Source organism: Pelodiscus sinensis, chromosome 29, assembly GCF_052426305.1.
Source record: "Pelodiscus sinensis isolate ZL-2025 chromosome 29, ASM5242630v1, whole genome shotgun sequence".
In the NCBI taxonomy this organism is placed as follows: Eukaryota; Metazoa; Chordata; order Testudines; family Trionychidae; genus Pelodiscus; species Pelodiscus sinensis.
The window spans coordinates 357819-378581 of record NC_143080.1 but is presented as its reverse complement, the minus strand read 5'-3'; the positions used below and the strand labels follow the sequence as shown (position 1 = coordinate 378581).

General features: G+C 60.6%; 1 protein-coding gene across 3 annotated transcripts in view; it reads right to left on the bottom strand.

Annotated features, from left to right (window-relative positions):
• Nucleotides 1-1266: 1266 nt before the first annotated feature.
• LOC102443805 (peptide YY) overlaps nucleotides 1267-20763 on the bottom strand; it is a 50893-nt gene continuing 31396 nt past the window's right edge. For 2 of the 3 annotated variants that reach the window (XM_075918423.2, XM_075918422.2), the window contains 3 exons: nucleotides 2988-3175; nucleotides 2090-2167; nucleotides 1267-1644 (listed from right to left, as the gene is read on the bottom strand). In XM_075918423.2, the coding sequence (XP_075774538.1) occupies nucleotides 1620-1644; nucleotides 2090-2167; nucleotides 2988-3175 (291 nt within the window). In that variant the 3' untranslated portion in view covers nucleotides 1267-1619. Of the gene's footprint in view, nucleotides 1645-2089; nucleotides 2168-2987; nucleotides 3176-5922; nucleotides 6027-20763 lie in introns of those variants that run through there. The other variant, XM_006118327.4, reaches the window with a different exon arrangement.

Below are 20763 nucleotides of genomic sequence, written 5' to 3'. Positions count from 1 at the left end.
TCCAGCTACCCAGCCCCATATCCATCCACCCCCCTACATACCCAGCCCTGCATCCATCCACCCCCCTACCCATCCATTCAGCTACCCAGCCCTGCATCCATCCACCCCCCTACCCACCCATCCAGCTACCCAGCCCCGCATCCATCCACCCCCTACCCATCCATTCAGCTACCCAGCCCTGCATCCATCCACCCCCCTACCCACCCATCCAGCTACCCAGCCCCGCATCCATCCACCCCCCTACCCATCCATCCAGCTACCCAGCCCCGCATCCATCCACCCCCCTACCCACCCATCCAGCTACCCAGCCCCATATCCATCCACCCCCCTACATACCCAGCCCTGCATCCATCCACCCCCCTACCCATCCATTCAGCTACCCAGCCCTGCATCCATCCACCCCCCTACCCACCCATCCAGCTACCCAGCCCCGCATCCATCCACCCCCCTACCCACCCATCCAGCTACCCAGCCCCGCATCCATCCACCCCCCTACCCACCCATCCAGCTACCCAGCCCCATATCCATCCACCCTACCCACCCATCCAGCTACCCAGCCCCGCATCCATCCACCCCCCTACCCACCCATCCAGCTACCCAGCCCCATATCCATCCACCCTACCCACCCATCCAGCTACCCAGCCCCGCATCCATCCACCCCCCTACCCACCCATCCAGCTACCCAGCCCCATATCCATCCACCCCCCTACCCATCCATACAGCTACCCAGCTCCATATCCATCCACCCCCCTACCCATCCATTCAGCTACCCAGCCCCGCATCCATCCACCTCCCTACCCATCCATACAGCTACCCAGCCCCCTATCCATCCACCCCCCTACCCATCCATTCAGCTACCCAGCCCCATATCCATCCACCCCCCTACCCATCCATTCAGCTACCCAGCCCCATATCCATCCATCCCTCTACATACCCAGCCCTGCATCCATCCACCCACTTACGCACCCATTCAGCTACCCAGCCCCATATCCATCTATCCTCATACTCCTCTGGCTCTGTCTGGCACTCTCTGCTCTATCTATCCCCATCGATGCGCCCATATCCATGCACAGCCCTTTTCTTCCAGCCACCCTCCCTCTGCATACACTCCCAGCTCTCCGGGCTCCGTGGGCCTGCTGGGACCTGACGTCCTCGATCCCCTGCTCCCCCCAACCAGACCTTTCTCTCCTTCCCAGCCCCCAGCCCTGCGCCCTACGCTGGGCCTGGGGACAGAGACGCTAAGGGAGCCCGGTGCTTTCCATTCAACTTGCTCTTTATTGTGGAGGCAGAGACCAGAGACTCCGCTGGGAACAGATGCGTAGAAACGACGTACAAAATAAAGCCGCCCGGCGCGGGGGCAGCGAGGGGCTGGGGTTTGGCCACTTCACACACATCATGAGAACCGCAGCCCGCAAAGGGGCACACCTGTGGCTGTGACCCCGCCACGGGGAACCCTCAGCCCCATGCTGTCTCTGGAGGGGGAGGGGCTGGGAATGGGGGGAGGGAAGAGCCTCTTGGCAGAAAGATTCCCAGCTCCTCAGGGCACAATGAAAACCGCAAATGACACCAAAAGACGGGACCAGTGAACGAGGCCGTGGGGGTGGGGCAGGGGGAGCGCGTCACCAGGTGTAGGAGTCCTCGTACCTGCCGGAGAGACATCGGGGTAACAGCGGGCACAGCCCCCAGCCCCATTAGCCCCCTCCTCGAGCCCTGCCCCAGCCTGGTCCCTCCACCCCACCGAACCCCATGAGCAGGGAGCAGCCCCCTGCTGGGCTACACTTGTCCCTTCCCCAGCCCTATGGGGAGGGCAGGGCTAGGCTGGTGGGGGGGTCATGGAATTGACGATCCCCCCCGCTGCACCCCAGCCCACTTCTCCCCCAGCTCGGCACTGCTCATGTGGGAGCCATGCTCAGAGTTTGGATCCAGATTCCAAGTCCCCTCGTGGGGGGTCTCTGGGTCTGGGAAAGGGGCAGGGGCCGGTTCCCAGGAGTTTGTCCCAGGGTGCCTTGGACCCCAGCATGGACCTGCCACGTCGGTGTGGGGGGCGCCCCCCTGGAGTGGAGGGAACCCCAGGGGAGGGGGCACGCACCGTGATCTGCCATTGTCACTGCTGTCCCCCAAGAGCAGCTCGGACATCAAGGCCTCTGGGCTGGATCGCTTCCCGTACCTGGGGGGGGAGGCAGTTAAACAGAGCACCGGGTTCACCAACCCTGCCAGCATTACCCTCCCCCTCACAGCAACGGGGAATGGAGTGGGGGGCTCTGAGTGCCTGCAAGTGGCTGGGGGCCCAAGGGGGGCAGGGGCCTGGCAGAGGAGGTTGCAAGCAGCCCCTGCCAGTTTGCAATTGGTGCGTTTTAGCCCCTGGCAAGCAGCCCTCCCCCTCCCCTCCCCCCCCGGGGCAATGGGAGTTGGTGGAGCTGGTGCCTAATGGGCCATTTCCTGGCTGCCATCTCCGCCGTGCTCCCTAAAGGGCCCGGCAGCCTGCCTAGTCCATGGGCTACGCTGGGAGATTCTCCAGGGCGGGGGAATGAAACGGGATGCTCGCCAAGCCATGAGCTGGGACCAATGCTGCAGACAGATCTGGCTGGCTCTGGGGGCTACGGGAATGCCCCCGTCACTCACTCTCACACAGTCGCCCACAGAGCCCGGATTTGGGCACAAAGAGGTGAGGAGACAGTCTGCTTGTGCACAAACATGGCTTCCTGTGCACCCCACAAGGCTATCCCCAGGTACAGCCATGGCCTTTCCTGCGCAAAACCCACAGAGGTTCCTACACATACACACCGCTGCCCAAACAAACGTGCACACACGCACACACACACACACACAAGCAACTGCACAAACACACAGACTCATACACAAATCTGGACCCTCATGTCCAGATGCACGGACAATGCACACTCACACACTGGTGAAAACACATGCACGTGCACAAACACACCCACCCAGGCACAAGCACAAGCAGAGCCCAGCCTGCCCCCACGCACCGCTGCCTTGTCACCAAGTTGATGTAATGTCGGAGGGCAGAGAAGTACTTGGCCATTTCTTCTGGGGAGGCATCGTCTCCGGGGTTCTCTGGCTTGGGGGGGTAGGCCTCCACCAGCACCCCCAAGCAGAACAGCACGCACAGGGTCGTGGCAACCAGCACGGGCCAGAGCTTCACAGAGGCGACCATCTGGGAAAGGGACAAAAACACCAGGCAAATACAGAGGCCCCCTCCCGGCCTCGCCCCTGCCCCCAGCGCGGAGGGCAGTTGCATTTCTGTGGGGCAAGACCCACTAAAAGTGGCCTTGAACTGCGTGAATCTCCAAGCTGGGGACAAAGGTTCCCCTTGGCCGCGGCTAGACCCAGTTCTGCCCCCGTCACCCTGCGACCAGCACGCCCGGGCCTCGAGTTTGAAGCTGCAATAGGACAGCTCTGGCTCCCACCTGCCCATGTGGTCAAGGGCATGGGACACCAGTAAGGGCCTGGCTCTGCCACTGAGCTGCTGGGAGCCCTGGGCAAGTCACTTCTCATCTGTGTGTCTCTCAGCTGGCAGTTCTGCCTCCCAGGAGGTCGTTATCATACAAATCACAACAGGAGCAATGGTCCAGCTGCAGCCAGGCCCCATCCCCTATGGGGCAGATGAGCCTTCCCAGTCCCCAGAGGACAGCTTGCTGTCACACCCCGCCCAGGGGACACCCCCATGCACCAAGGGGACCACCCCCGAGTTAACGAGCGCCCATGCACACGAAGCAGGGGCCAGGTTTTGTTCCCCTTTTCTGATTCCTGGCCTGTGGTTCCACGCAGCATTGAGGGTCCTCTCATTCGTGCTGGGGCTGCTCCCCAGGGCCGTGTGATTGTAACTACGAGGTGAATGTGGCTTTTGGGGGCCCCGCACACAAAGCTGGGGCCTTCCAGGGAGCCTGAATGCAGCACCCAGCACCCTCTGGCGTCCCATAAACACGTCGTTTTCCTACCACCCCAGCACAGCTCCGGGGTGGGACACAGCAGCTGGTCACACTGGCAGCCTGATGCGCGGGGCATTGCTCCAGTGCAGCACAGATCAGCCTCTGGGCCCCGTTTCTGCTTCCCAGGTGTATTGCAGGGGATGAACACACTGGTATCGGGCAAGGTGCTGTGCAGTGGGGGAGCGAGACTCCTCTACACCTATTCATGCAGGACCCAGACCTACCCGGACGAAGGATGCAGCTAGGACCAGCCTGAGCTCCGATGCGCCTATCGCGTCCCCTTGGTGCAAATGCCCAGAGCTCCCTGGGCGTGTGTGTGCATCCGTAGGGTGACAGGGGTAGCGCTCGCCCACTGGCTGTGTGCGGGAGCTGCACAGATGAGAGGAGGGGCCCAGAGGGGTCGCTCTGTGCCGCGTTTCTCTGCTCGACAGTGATTGTAAAGGGGGAGGGGCGCCAGGCTCCGCATGCCCATCACCACAATTGCTTTGCGCCAGACGGTGCCCGTGGCCGATGGTGCCCTCACCCAGCATGGGCCACAGGGCACACGCTGGGCCACAGGGCTCTGCTAGGTGACGCCACCGAAATCAGCAGCAGACCCCCCGCCCCGGCGTAATGCCGCTGCTTCCAAAGGGGTCCGCCGGGCTGACCCAGCACACGTGCCTCCCTAGGAAACATGCGGCCCTGCCCCGCTTTCCTGGAAATGTGGTGAGCCGCGACCCTGCGCTGAGCCCCTCACTCCCCACCCGCCCCTCCCCCAACTGAGACAAAGTGAGAAAGCAAGCCGCCGTCCCCCCGCCCCTCCCCCTCTGCCCCAGGCTTTCCTCGTTAGGAAGCTTTGCATTATGGTAGCACCAGCAAACCCTAGGCATGACCTAGGACCCTTGCTGTGCCAAGCGCTGGACATTAAGGTATCTCGGTGCACCCCAGGGTGCATTATTAGGATACTACATCAGAACCAAGGACCGGCCAGACTGGGTCAGACCAAAGGTCCCTCTAGCCCAGCATCCTGTCTCCTGGCAGTGCCCAATGCCAGGTAGCACCTAGGTGCCCCAGGGACCCAGTGTCAGGCACTGCACATTATTAGGGGTGTTACGGTAATACCTAGGCAGCCCTGGAGGAACCCAGTGGGCCAGGCACTGCACATTATTAGGGGTACTACAGTAGCACCCAGGCAGCCCCAGAGGAGCCCAGTGGGCCAGGCACTGCACATTATTAGGGGTATTACGGTAGCACCCAGGCAGCCCCAGAGGAGCCCAGTGGGCCAGTCACTGCACATTATTAGGGGTACTACGGTAGCACCCAGGCAGCCCCAGAGGAGCCCAGTGGGCCAGGTACTGCACATTATTAAGGGTATTACAGTAGCACCCGGGCAGCCCCAGAGGAGCCCAGTGGGCCAGGCACTGCACATTATTAGGGGTATTACGGTAGCACCCAGGCAGCCCCAGAGGAGCCCAGTGGGCCAGGCACTGCACATTATTAGGGGTATTACGGTAGCACCCAGGCAGCCCTGGAGGAGCCCAGTGGGCCAGGCACTGCACATTATTAGGGGTATTACGGTAGCACCCAGGCAGCCCCAGAGGAGCCCAGTGGGCCAGGCACTGCACATTATTAGGGGTACCACAGTAGCACCCAGGCAGCCCCAGAGGAGCCCAGTGGGCCAGGCACTGTACATTATTAGGGGTATTACGGTAGCACCCAGGCAGCCCTGGAGGAGCCCAGTGAGCCAGGAGTGGCACATTCCCACCCTGCTTGACCAGTAACTACACCCACTGCCTCTCTCCCCCGCCCCCCATGGTGGGGGGAGTTAGAGACAGGGGATTGAACCCCCCAGACCCTTCCCTCCCAATCGCACTGGGATGCCCCCAACCATGGGGGTGTCTCTGCTTGCCTGGGGGGCCCCTGCTGCCCTCCGCCATGCCCCCCACAACCTCCCCGCGTTCTGCCCCGGCCAGGCCCTGGCCCGGCTACTCACCGTGGGGAGGCGTCGGGTGCAGGAGCCGGCTGGATGCGAGGGAGATGCTGGAGCTTCCAGTCCCTCTGGCCGCTCTGCTGGCTGCTCACCAGCCAGGGGCTTTATAGCCCAGCTGGCTCTGGGAATTAAAGAAGGAGGAAGGCTCCTCCCCTCCCCCCAGCATTCACTGATCAATGTGCTGCCATCAGCCACTCCCTGTGCCTCCTCCAGGACAGCGGGGTCCCTGCCAAGGGAGGGGCCCTGGGATGAGCCCCAGGGAAAGTGGCAGAGATGGGCATGTCCCAGCCCAGGGTGGGAAGAGGGGTTGGAGGGGGTGCCAGTGTTTGGACTCAGGAGTCAGGGTAGGTCACAGTCGGGGGGGGGGGGGCTAACCTCAGTGTCCTGGCCAAAGCCCCAGATCCCCTCAGCTGGACCCTCGCACCCGGTCCCAACCTGTTCGGTAGCCCCGCTAGGCGCTGTTACACAGGCACCATGTTCCAGCCCAGAGGTGGCTGCACTTCAGCGCTGGGCAAAGTGTCTCTGGTTGGACAGCGGGTGACTGTCCTGACTGTAGGGGGATCACGCAGACAGGAGCAGCCACATGACAACATCTGTACAGGTAGGAAACGGTGGAAGAAAAGAGTCGGGATGACAGACAAGAAGTGAAGAAAATCAGAAAGCTAAAAAGAGACAGACAGCTGCCCAAGTAGACCCTCTGCCTGGCAGCATACTGCAGATTCTACGGTGTCTCTGTGCAGCTCAACTCTTTCTTTCTTCTCACCTCCGACCTGCCTCATAGTCCATCTCAGTCGTTCTTTTTCTTTCTGCCAGTCAGTCAGACAGACGGTGCACAACCAGCTTCTCCAACGCCCGCTCTTTAGCCCCCTTGGCCAGGACCAGCCATAAACTCAACCCTCGTGTTCCCCAAATGCCAGGCCTGGAGAGCTTCCCTGTAGCCTGACCCACTCCGGAGGGCCCAGAGAACCCAGACCATGGGAGCGTGGGGCGGCCAAAGGGTTTGTTGCCAGGTATTCTCACAGCCAGCTATTTGGGGCAAGGTCTTTTTGCAGTCTGTTCCCTGCCCAGCCCAATGTGGCCCCAGTCTCTAGCTGGGGATCTCTGGGGGCTAGAATATTAAACAATATACATGGCAGCACTTGATTTGTGTGGCGTGAAGCCACGGAGGAGCCACGGCCAGGGATCCCAGCTGAACACTGCTTGCCCCTCGGCACTGCACCACGCCAGTGTGTGTTCTCTGGGCCACCTCTTCTGGAACAGGCTCCAAAGCATTTGACTGGGGCCAGTTCCCACGGCCTTTGCCTGGCAAGCCAACATTGCCATAAGAACCAGGCCGGAGGAAAAGCCCCTAACTCCCTTCTTTTCTCCGGCCCTTTGGCGACTCCCACTCTCATTGCTCCTGCCCCGCCGGGCGTGTCGCGTGCTGCTCCAGTGGGAAATTCTCCTCCGCCCGGTTCCTAGCCCTGTGGGTTTGAGATGTGGACCCTGGATCTCGTCCATCCCCCAGGGCGGCTCAGGGCTCTCTCCCGCAGGTGGGAGCCATGTGATCTGCGGGGCAGGCGGAGCCCACAGCTTACTGAACGGGAGCTGTTGGCTCTGCAGTGACAGTGTTGCGCTAGGGCTACACAGAGCAGCTGGAGAGCAGGGGCAGGCTGGCTTTGCTCCAGTACATGTGCAGGGTCCCAGGCAGGACTGGGCTGGGGCAGCCAGCCTGTGCCAATCCCCGCCACGCTGCCGGTATTGCACCCCTTGAGCGAAGGGAGGTCAGGTATGTCCCAGCATGCTGCATCCCACCACCCGTGGCAGACTCGGGCTCCCCTTTGCCTCTGCCAGTGGGCAGAGTGCAGGGGAAATGGACAGAGGGGAAGGCCAGGCACCATGTGCCCCAGCACCAGATCACAAGGCTCTGTGGTTTGCCACAGCCCCAATCCACGCATGGGGTCACCCAGGGTGGGTGAGGTAATTGCGTCTCACTCCACAAAAGGCTGTTTGGGGGACGGTGCAAGGGCAGGGGAGGGGGCGGCAGGATGAGCTATAAATAAACTCTGTGCACACGTAGTGACTCAGCGGTGGCGGGGAAAGGAGGACAGGAAAACAAAAGGCAAACTCTCCTAACCTGCTTACGAACTGCAAACAGCTCTGACACCGCAGTCAGCTCCCCACTCTGCCGCTGACGCCCTGGGGGACCTTATGCAAGTCACTTAGACCCAGACCCTCAAAGGTATTAGGCGCTGTGCGCCCAGGGGAGTTAGGTGCCTGGATACCTCGCAGAGTCTGTGCCTCAGTTTCCCATCTGTACTATGTGGATAAAACCATTGCCCTTTGGAGGAGGGGAGGTTGTCAGGATGAATCCAATGATTCTGGGGAGGTGCCTGAAGTGGAAGAAAGGATCCAGGGCTGGAGATGACAGAGAGCATCACTTCCGGGTGCTAGTCCAACACATAGCAAGAGACAGTCCCTGCCCCCAAAGATCCCGGTTGAAATAGATGAGACAGACCCAAGCTCAGAGAGGAAAACTGAGTCACAGAATAAGGGATGTGCCCAAGACTACAGGCTAAATATGTGGCAGAGGTGAGACTAGAACCCAAGTCTCACTACACTGCCCTAGGCACTGGACCATACTGCTGCTGGAGAAAGCCCAGAGGAAATTCACTGAGACTGTCCTGGGGACTGACCCACTGGCACAGGGACCCTGCCAGCCGACTCAGCTAGGCAGCCACGGTAAACCTTGGCGAGACATGCAGCACAGTGGCCTGCCCCGTGGCCCAGGAGCTGGCATTTGCGGAACAGGGGAGCACTCGTCTGGGGAATGAGCGCTTCATCCGCAGGTACAAAGAACAGGCAGCAGCTCAGAGCACTTTTCCTCAAATCCCAGCCACCTCCCTGGTCCTGGGGCCTGGCTGAGCGTCCCCTCCTGTGGCCCAGCTCCGGGTGGCCAGTCCAGTACAGCTGCAGGGCCCTAGGACAAACGGCAGGGGCAGGGCGTCGGCCCACTGACAGCAGCCTGGCGACGTGCCCCGGAGCGTGACATGCCCCGCGCACCAGCCCACGTGCTCTGATGGATTCGTGCAATGGGGAACTTTGGCTGCGTGGGATGCCACTGACCCACGGAAAAATCAATCCAGGGCTGCACACAAGGGAGACATGCAAAAACCTGCTTCTCAGTCGGGGCCACGTCAGGTTTTTTGCGCTTCTCACTCGTGTGCTGACCCTGCGCAGCAGAGGCGGTGGAATGGACCGTGCGTGAAGACTGGACTGTCCCCTTTAGGCAGAGCAGGGTTAGATGCACTTATACTAACCCCTTGCTCTCCCATAGGCCTTCCCAGCCTAGCTCTCATAGCACTCTACAAATGAGCCCAGTGCCGTTACTTCTGCTTTTACACGTGGGGAAACTGAGGCAGGGGATAACATGACTTGCCCTAGGCCACAGGCAGGAATAGAATGAGACTGTCCCCACAGAGCATGGGGCGGGGAGGCCGGACCTTGCCCTGACACTCTGTTTGCTCGTACTCTGGCTCCTTCTACCTCCACCAAGCGTTTGTTAAAAGTTCATTTAAAAACTCTGCTTAAAACAAACGCCAAATAACTTACACACACACACACACACACACGTGTGCAATCTCACACACACACACACGTGTGCAATCACACACACACACACACGTGTGCAATCACACACAGAGCCGGCCATCGCCTCATAATTAGAAAGGTGAGTGATTAGTTAATTAATCTCTGCGTCGCAACCGGATCTCTCATTAAGACTCTGATTACTCTACAAGAAAGTTCCCTGGGCCAATCAATAGTCACCGAAGCCCCTTTATGGACTGATGAGTTGACCTTTGCAGCTCAGTTTCATTACATCCATTGCCGGGCTGGGGGATAATTCTTTATGGATTTGGCATTAAGACCAATGCGCCAGATCCCGGGAGACTTGCTTCGTCTTCTCTCAGACAAAATTCTCATTGACGTTCCAGGGGCATTTTCCCTGAATATTGACCACAGAGCGGCCCAGCTTCCACAAAGCACCAGGGGATAAGTGGGGTGTGCAGCAGAGGCGAGGACTCTGGCAGGGTCACTCACCCCAGCTAGGCTCCTTTGGGTGCTCAGACCCAGGCACTGGCCACGCTCACTACACTGCACGTCAGCAGTGCCTCGCGGCCTCTAGTGCTCGTGGAACCGCCACCATGCGGATTTGAACCTGGGACCCTGAAGCTTAGTTCAGGAAAGCCAGCTGGCTCCCAGCCCAGCTTGTAGAGGTCTCTTGATCTTTTCTGTTGCTGTGGTCTGTGTGCCACTGCATGGGCCAGTGAACCACACTAGAGCTATGTCTACGCTCGCGTCTTGCGCGAGTAATATGCAAATGAGACTAAGCATGGAATATCGCCGAGCCTCATTTGCATAACTAATGAGCCGCCATTTTGCAGAAGAGGCTCTTGCGCAAGAAGGAGCGTCTACACTGCCCCTCCTTGCGCAAGAAAACCCCCCTTGACAACGACGCTACACCTGTTACTTGAGAGGAAGAACGGCGTTGTCAAGGGGGGTTTTCTTGCGCAAGGGGCCGTGTAGACGCTCCTTCTGGCGCAAGAGCCTCTTCCGCAAAATGGCAGCTCATTCGTTATGCAAATGAGGCTCGGCGATATTCCACGCTTAGCCTCATTTGCATATTACTTGTGCAAGGAGACGCGAGTGTAGACATAGCCCAGGTGTGTGGGTTACACTCGCTTTCTGACAGACCAGTCACAGCACCCCTGGAATCAGCGCACTGGAGACAGGAATTGCAGAATGTTCCCAGCCAACACCCTCGTGGCTCCAAGCCACAAACATCTAATGGGGAAACTGAGCCTAAGAGTGACACTCCAGCCAATCAGGGAACGGAAAGCGACCCACATGACCCTTTTGAGGCCAATCAAAACCCAGCTCAGGTTTCAAATATTCTTCCAGCATCTACAGGCCAAGAACCCGTCACAGAAATGATGGGACGGAGCATTCTGACTACCAAAGGCACTTAGAAAACCAGGGTGGGTTACAGAAATCTCCAGATTCAGAATAACAGCGAGAGTTGCTGACTAAAGCAGAGACTTCTAGGCCTGGCAGGGCTCTCAGGACGTCATCTAGCTGCTCTCCCCATGCGAGGCAGGACCAAGCATACATGGACCATCCCTGCCTGTGGTTTAAAAGCACCAAGGAGTCAGGCCCTACGAAAGTCACAAGGTTTGGATTCAATACTTGGGGCCACAGTAGCTTTGGGGTGATCATACATCAGAATTTGACAGCGGCCTGCAACTCCCTGAAGGGGGGTTCCAGAGAGGCTGGAGAGAGGCTGTTCTCAGTGATGGCAGAACAAGGAGCAATGGGCTCAGGTTACAGCGGGGGAGGTCTAGGTTGGAGATTAGGAAAAACTATTTCCCTAGGCTGGTGGGGAAGCACCGGGCTGGGTTCTCTAGGGTGGGGGTGGAATCTCCATCCCTAGAGGTGTTTAAGTCCTGGCTGGGCTGATAGAGTTGGGTTGGTCCTGCCTTGGGCAGGGGGCTGGACTCGGTGCCTCCTGAGGGCTCTGCCCGCCCTGGGGCTCTAGGATTCTCTGTCGAGGTGGCACTCGGTGAACATGCCTGGAAGGGGTCTAGTCTCAGGTTTCCCTTCAAGCTGTTTCCTGAGGAACGCCAGCCCCCCGGGGGCGCCCACCCGAGCCCCAGGCGCACACCCCAGCCCAGCGCCTCCTTTCGTGCGTGCCGGCCACCTTCCGAAGCAGGGCAGCAGCCCAGAGCAGACGCAACGCGCCCAAGGCCAGCACTGCCGTGGGGAGGATGGGCCACATTTCAGTGCCCTTTCGCCCCAGCGGCCAGGTTGCAATGTCACATGTAAGTCAGTTGTATTAATAGTTGTAATTCCACACTAACCCTACACACCCCGACGTGCTCACCGCCCGGCACTGAGGAGGTTCCTGCCTGGGCCAGCCGTACCTTTCCTTTGCCTCAGGGTGTTTTTCCTCAATATCTCTAACCTAAATCGCTCTTGCTGCCAAGTCAGCCAAGTCCTTCTTGTCCGGCCGGAGGCCATGTCTACACGGGGCTTTTCTGTGGAAGGGGATATGCAAATGATGCGCTCATTTGCATATCTTCTTCTGATTCTTTTTGCGGAAGAGGTTTTGCTGATGAAAAGCCCCGTGTAGACGGGGCCATTTGTCGGAAAAACCCTTTTTCGCAAGATCCTGTAAACCTCGATTTTTGAGGAATAAGGGATCTTGCGAAAAAGGGTTTTTCCGACAAATGGCCCCGTCTACACGGGGCTTTTTATCGGCAAAACCTCTTCCACAAAAAGAATTGGAAGAAGATATGCAAATGAGCGCACCATTTACATATCCTCCTCCACAAAAAACTGCAGCGTAGACATAGCCTGAGGCCAGAGAGAGCAACTGAGCGTCGTGCTCTTCCCACAACCTGAACCTGTTCTCCTGTCCCCACCGGCCTCCTGCCTGGAATCCGCAGGGCCATGCAGCCGGAGCCATGTGCCAGTGTAACAAGCCCAGCCGATCTGCCATCGCTTAAGCCGAGGGCGCAGCTCACACATCCAATTGCTCCTTGAGTCCTGTCTGAGCTCCGCTAGACCCTGTCCCTGGAAAAGGGTCACTTAGGAGCATGGCAGATGCCCCTTCCCTGCCTTTGGTGGGGTACGTACCCAGCCCCTGCCAAAATGGGGGGACAAACTTCCAAACCAAGTCCCTGAGGGTAGGAGCGTGAGCTGGGGGTAAAGCAAAGGGCTGAGACGGGGCAGTCCAGGGTCCTGTGACTGGCTCTGGGAGGGAGCGAGGGCTAATGTTCAGAGCAGGCAAACGGCGCTCAATGCAATCTAGTGGCTACTGCAGGGCACTTGGGTTATAGCCCTAGCTCCAGCTGGGAGTGATGTCTAGTGGTTAGAGCAGGGTCAAGCTTCCTGAGTTCTAGTCCCACCTCAGCTTTGTCCGTGCCTCAGTTTCCCTGTCTATAAACCAGAGACAACGATACCCCCATGTGACAGTTAATGGACTCATTTTAGCAAGATGCTTTGAGCCCCCCGGACAGGAGGGGCAGAGATTTATTACGCTCCCCAAACCAAGTTATTTCTTTATTCTGAGCCCATCATCTGAAGTGGACAAAGCGAACCCTCATTGTCCCCTTACAAGGTCCTGAGGCAGTTTCCAGGGTCGAGCCAGGCTGATCCGTCAGCGCCCGGCTCGTAGGCAAGACACACGTTTGCGAGAGCTGATGCAAGCACCTGACAAATCACATCATCGATCTCACTTACCAGCCAGCTCTCTGACACGGCGATGGTCAAACCCCCGCCACAGACACGACGCTGCCGCTTGGCCGCGGAGCTAACCCGCAGCTGAACCCTGCTCCCATTTGCTCTAATGGCCCCAGTGGGGGAGCGGAGATTTGAGACATCTATCTCTGCGCCTCCTCTTGCTGACAGCCCCGCCGGGGAGCTGGGGCCGTTCAGAGCCTCTCTCCCACACGCACAGCTGGACCGCGATAGAGAGAGGCAGTCGCCTGGCGGGTGGGGGTTCGACAGCGACCGCCGTTCCCCTTCCCCCACGGCGCAGGGTTTCGGCATGACCGCTTGTGAGTGCACGTGGAGGCACGCAGGGTCCGACTGTGCCCATGCAACTGTGGGTGCGTGAACAACGGTGAGTCTCTCCCACACACCTGTCATGGACATGCACGTCCCTCCTCTCAAGCACCCGCATGTACCCCTCCGCTGTGACACACACAGCTACGCTCCCAGACCCACGCTCGCCCTCCTCGGCTGTCATCTGCTCACACCCACGGCCAGGCACGCACGCCCCCAAGCTTTCACACTACCACACTGAGCTCCCGACCTCTGAGCTCACACACGCCCAGACACACCCACGGCCAGGCACGCACGCCCCCCAAGCTTTCGCACTACCACACTGAGCTCCCGACCTCTGAGCTCACACACGCCCAGACACACCCACGGCCAGGCATGCACACCCCCAAGCTTTCACACTACCACACTGAGCTCCCGACCTGTGAGCTCACACGCGCCCAGACACACCCACGGCCAGGCATGCACACCCCCAAGCTTTCACACTACCACACTGAGCTCCCGACCTGTGAGCTCACACACGCCCAGAAACACCCACAGCCAGGCACGCATGCCCCAAGCTTTCACACTACCACACTGAGCTCCCGACCTGTGAGCTCACACATGCCCAGACACACCCACGGCCAGGCACGCACGCCCCCAAGCTTTCACACTACCACACTGAGCTCCCGACCTGTGAGCTCACACACGCCCAGACACACCCACGGCCAGGCACGCACGCCCCCAACCTTTCGCACTACCACACTGAGCTCCCGACCTCTGAGCTCACACACGCCCAGACACACCCACGGCCAGGCATGCACACCCCCAAGCTTTCACACTACCACACTGAGCTCCCGACCTGTGAGCTCACACGCGCCCAGACACACCCACGGCCAGGCATGCACACCCCCAAGCTTTCACACTACCACACTGAGCTCCCGACCTGTGAGCTCACACGCGCCCAGAAACACCCACAGCCAGGCACGCATGCCCCAAGCTTTCACACTACCACACTGAGCTCCCGACCTGTGAGCTCACACATGCCCAGACACACCCACGGCCAGGCACACATGCCCCAAGCTTTCACACTACCACACTGAGCTCCCGACCCGTGAGCTCACACACGCCCAGACACACCCACGGCCAGGCACGCACGCCCCCAAGCTTTCACACTACCACACTGAGCTCCCGACCTGTGAGCTCACACACGCCCAGACACACCCACGGCCAGGCACGCACGCCCCCCAAGCTTTTGCACTACCACACTGAGCTCCCGACCTCTGAGCTTACACACGCCCAGACACACCCACGGCCAGGCATGCACACCCCCAAGCTTTCACACTACCACACTGAGCTCCCGACCTGTGAGCTCACACGCACCCAGACACACCCACGGCCAGGCATGCACACCCCCAAGCTTTCACACTACCACACTGAGCTCCCGACCTGTGAGCTCACACGCGCCCAGACACACCCACGGCCAGGCATGCACACCCCCAAGCTTTCACACTACCACACTGAGCTCCCGACCTGTGAGCTCACACGCGCCCAGAAACACCCACAGCCAGGCACGCATGCCCCAAGCTTTCACACTACCACACTGAGCTCCCGACCTGTGAGCTCACACATGCCCAGACACACCCACGGCCAGGCACGCACGCCCCCAAGCTTTCACACTACCACACTGAGCTCCCGACCTGTGAGCTCACACACGCCCAGACACACCCACGGCCAGGCACGCACGCCCCCCAAGCTTTCGCACTACCACACTGAGCTCCCGACCTCTGAGCTCACACACGCCCAGACACACCCACGGCCAGGCATGCACACCCCCAAGCTTTCACACTACCACACTGAGCTCCCGACCTGTGAGCTCACACACGCCCAGACACACCCACGGCCAGGCACGCACGCCCCCCAAGCTTTCGCACTACCACACTGAGCTCCCGACCTCTGAGCTCACAGGCGCCCAGACACACCCACGGCCAGGCATGCACACCCCCAAGCTTTCACACTACCACACTGAGCTCCCGACCTGTGAGCTCACACGCGCCCAGAAACACCCACAGCCAGGCACGCATGCCCCAAGCTTTCACACTACCACACTGAGCTCCCGACCTGTGAGCTCACACACGCCCAGACACACCCACGGCCAGGCACGCACGCCCCCCAAGCTTTCGCACTACCACACTGAGCTCCCGACCTCTGAGCTCACACACGCCCAGACACACCCACGGCCAGGCATGCACACCCCCAAGCTTTCACACTACCACACTGAGCTCCCGACCTGTGAGCTCACACGCGCCCAGACACACCCACGGCCAGGCACGCACACCTCCCAAGCTTTCGCACTACCGCACTGAGCTCCCGACCTGTGAGCTCACACGCGCCCAGACACACCCACGGCCAGGCACGCACACCTCCCAAGCTTTCACACTACCACACTGAGCTCCCGACCTCTGAGCTCACACGCGCCCAGACACACCCACAGCCAGGCATGCACACCCCCAAGCTTTCACACTACCACACTGAGCTCCCGACCTGTGAGCTCACACGCGCCCAGACACACCCACGGCCAGGCACGCACACCTCCCAAGCTTTCACACTACCACAATGAGCTCCCGACCTCTGAGCTCACACGCGCCCAGACACACCCACGGCCAGGCACGCACACCCCAAGTTATCGCACTAACACACTGAGCTCCCGACCTCTGAGCTCACGCCCCCAAGCTTTCGCACTAACACACTGAGCTCCCGATCTCTGAGCTCACACGCGCCCACACGCACCCACGGCCAGGCACGCACGCCCCCCCAAGCTTTCGCACTAACCCACTGAGTTCCCGATCTCTGAGCTCACACGCACCCACACACACCCACGGCCAGGCACGCACGCCCCCCAAGCTTTCGCACTAACACACTGAGCTCCCGACCTCTGAGCTCACAGGCGCCCACACACACCTACGGCCAGGCACGCATGCCCCCAAGCTTTCGCACTAACACACTGAGCTCCCGACCTCTGAGCTCACGTGCACCCAGACACACTCGTTCACACTCACCACTACACCCCTTCATCTACTGTCTTGCATGTGCCACGTCTCCTTGCACACTTGCAGCTCCTTCTGGGGTGAAACCACCTTGCACACCCCTCTGTCTCCGCCACACGCAGCAGTGGCCCGGATGCAACCTTGCCTAGAGGGTGGGACAGCAAGACATGGGCTGCCCCGAGGCCCCCAGGCCTGCCTCCAAGACAAAGGGACGGCGCGTGCAGACCAGGGCAGGAACATGGCAGCGAATTGGAGGGTCCCAGGGCTCTGACTGGAGCACATGGAGCTGCCTTGAGAGACAGCAGCCGCGTGGGGTGCATGCGTGAGCCCAGGCCCAGGGGAGCCCTCTCGCAAAGAGCCCGTGCACTCGTGTGTCACACCTATCCTCCTGCAGAGCAAACCCCCAGAACCCTGCAAAGCGGGGGCCAGCTTGCTGAGGCTCCAATGAGCCGGGGCCGGCTGAGGTCGCCCGCACCACCGTCCTGGCAGGCAGCTGAGCCCTGACAACAAAGCCCAGGGGGTCAGCCCAGCCCCTGCTGCAGGCAGACAGTAAGTCCGGGGCCCATCTAGGGCCGAAGCAGGTCTCTGGTTCTGATGCACACTTTGCACACGGGGCAGCTGGCACCTCCCTTCCCCCACCCTCCCGCTGCTGCCAGTCCACACGGGCCCCTGCGCCTGCCTCTGCAGCCCGGGGGGACGCAGCGCTGCCTCACATGCTGGGCTGTCCCTCCCAGGCTCCGTCCCGCTTCTTGGCAGCCGTCCCTCGCCTGGGCCCCCGACCGACCCTCTGCCAGGAGGGACCTGCAGGCCCGGTGCCGGCCTGTCAGAGCGACGCAGGGAAGGGGGCAGCGTGGGGGCTGTGGCACAGGCGGGGTGAGAGGAGGTGTTTGGGGAGGGACACGAAGACAGGCAGGCGAGGCGCAGGGAGTCGGAGCAGGAAGGGGGTCAGATGGGGAACCTGCTCCGACACTGACCTGCACATGCCTAGACATAAAGCCACGGGCCTGCCAACCTCCAGGGACGAGAGGGGATTCCTGCGTCCTGGCCACACTCCAACGTGAGTAAATCCATTCGGCCCGCCCTCGGCCCCTCCGAATCTCCACGTCCAACTCCCCTGAATTCTTTGCTCCCTCTCCTCACCGACTGCGCACTGTTCCTGTGGGCTGTTAACAGCTGCCGAGTTCCACCCCAGAGGCAGATGCCTTTCAGGAGCAGACACACATGGGACTGGATCAGGTAAGGCTGCGTGTGCCTGGGGTGGCAGAGCTCTGTGGCCACATGGTACGGACGCGCTCCTGGCAGGTGAAGTCCTGCATCCCTTTCCTGGCCAGGCGCTCCATAGCCCGGGAGGCCCCTGGGGCTGACACAGGCCGAGGGAGAACTGTTCTGGGTAGCCAGACCCACGAGCGTCCCTGTGTCAGAGGACAGCTGGGTGCGTCTCAGGGTGCCCGCCCGGGTCACGGCTGGCACAGACCCGCCGTTGCTCAGTGGGTGCTGCAGGCGGATCACCCCCTGCCCCCGCCCCGGTGTGGCCATCTGGGCTAATCAGCAGGACACGGGGCTGCTCCCCCGGCGGACCGTCCGCCTTGCACGTGCACTCGACTCGGCAGGCCGCCGTCTGCTGCCAGCTCTCGCGTTCGCCCTTCTCACGCGGGAACGCCAGGGGCAGAGCGGCCGGCTGCCTGTGCGGCACGACCCGCCCCTCGCCCCAGAGGAGCGCCGGGCACAGCGGGGCCTCGGCCCCACCTAGAGCCCAGGGCTGCCGAGACTGGGAACCTGGCCAGCCCCACGAGCCCAGAGCCACCTGCATGCCCGGCACATCCAGCCACATGGCTAGGCGCACGGTCACACACCCACACCCACCTCCACAAACACAGGGGCACACAGGAGTGCGCACACCCACACAACTACACCTACACACCCACCCACACCTCCACAAACACAGGGGCACACAGGAGTACACACACCCACACAACTACACCTACACACCCACCCACACCTCCACAAACACAGGGGCACACAGGAGTACGCACACCCACACAACTAGACCTACACACCCACCCACACCTCCACAAACACAGGGGCACACAGGAGTACGCACACCCACACAACTACACCTACACACACACACACACACACACACACCTACACAAACACAGGGGCACACAGGAGTACGCACACCCACACAACTACACCTACACACACACACACACACACACCTACACAAACACAGGGGCACACAGGAGTACGCACACCCACACAACTACACCTACACACACACACACACACACACACACACACACACACACACCCCCCTACACAAACACAGGGGCACACAGGAGTACACACACCCACACAACTACACCTACACACACACACACATCCCCTACACAAACACAGGGGCACACAGGAGTACGCACACCCACACAACTACACCTACACACACACACACACCCCTACACAAACACAGGGGCACACAGGAGTATACACACCCACACAACTACACACACACACACACCCCTACACAAACATGGGCACACAGGAGTACGCACACCCACACCTCCACAACTACACCTACACACCCACACCCCTACACAAACACAGGGGCACACAGGAGTACGCACACCCACACCTCCACAACTACACCTACACACCCACACCCCTACACAAACACAGGGGCACACAGGAGTATACACACCCACACAACTACACCTACACACACACACACCCCTACACAAACACAGGGGCACACAGGAGTACGCACACCCACACCTCCACAACTACACCTACACACCCACACACACCTACACAAACACAGGGGCACACAGGAGTACACACACCCACACCTCCACAGGCACACACACACACACACCTGCACACACGCACACACACCCACAACTACACCTACACACAAACACACACACACACACACCTCCACAACCACACTTCCACCCAAAGGCACACATACACCCACACACCTACTCCCACACACACTAGTGCCCACATCCACACACACCCACACTCCCACACCCACACAGGCACACACCCCACATCTCCACACACAAACATACCGGTGCACACACCCACATACTGGCGCACACCTAAATGCAAACACACACACACACACACACACACACAGAGGCACACCACACCTCCACACACACTTACAGGCACACACATACCTACTCCTCCACACCCACACACACACATACACACAAACAGGCACCCACACACGAGCATGCACACCCCTTACGCGTGCACACATTCTCATGCCCCACGTGCACACAGGCACCCACCTGCCCATGCCCACACGCCGCTATGCATGTGCATGGCCACGAGCCCCTACGCACACTTGCCCCAGGGCTCTGTGCACTGCCCCTGCCCTGGCTCGCCCCTGGGCTGGGAACCGGCCGCCGGCTGCGTGTGGGGACAGCACGGCCTGCGGGCCCAGGAGAGGCAGGGAGCTGCCTTGGTCCCCCCCACTGCACCGCTGCCCGGGAGCCCCCGTCTGCCAATGCCCCATATCCCGACCCACAGCCCCCCCTATTCCGCCAATGCCCCTCTATCCCGACCCACAGCCCCCCCTATTCCGCCAATGCCCCATATCCCGACCCACAGCCCCCCCTATTCCGCCAATGCCCCGTATCCCGACCCACAGCCCCCCCGTTCCGCCAATGCCCCTCTATCCCGACCCACAGCCCCCCCTATTCCGCCAATGCCCCGTATCCCGACCCACGGCCCCCCCATTCCGCCAATGCCCCGTATCCCGACCCACGGCCCCCCCGTCCACCAATGCCCCGTATCCCGACCCACAGCCCCCCTTTCCGCCAATGCCCCGTATCCCGACCCACAGCCCCCCCGTTCCGCCAATACCCCTCTATCCCGACCCACAGCCCCCCATTCCGCCAATGCCCCTCTATCCCGACCCATGGCCCCCCCTTTCCGCTAATGCCCCTCTATCCCGACCCACGGCCCCCGTTCCGCCAATACCCCTCTATCCCGACCCACAGCCCCCCCTTTCCACCAATGCCCCTCTATCCCGACCCACGGCCCCCCTTTTCCGCCAATGCCCCGTATCCCGACCCACAGCCCCCCCGTTCCGCCAATGCCCCGTATCCCGACCCACAGCCCCCCTTTCCGCCAATGCCCCGTATCCCGACCCACAGCCCCCTCTTTCCGCCAATGCCCTGTATCCCGACCCACAGCCCCCCCGTTC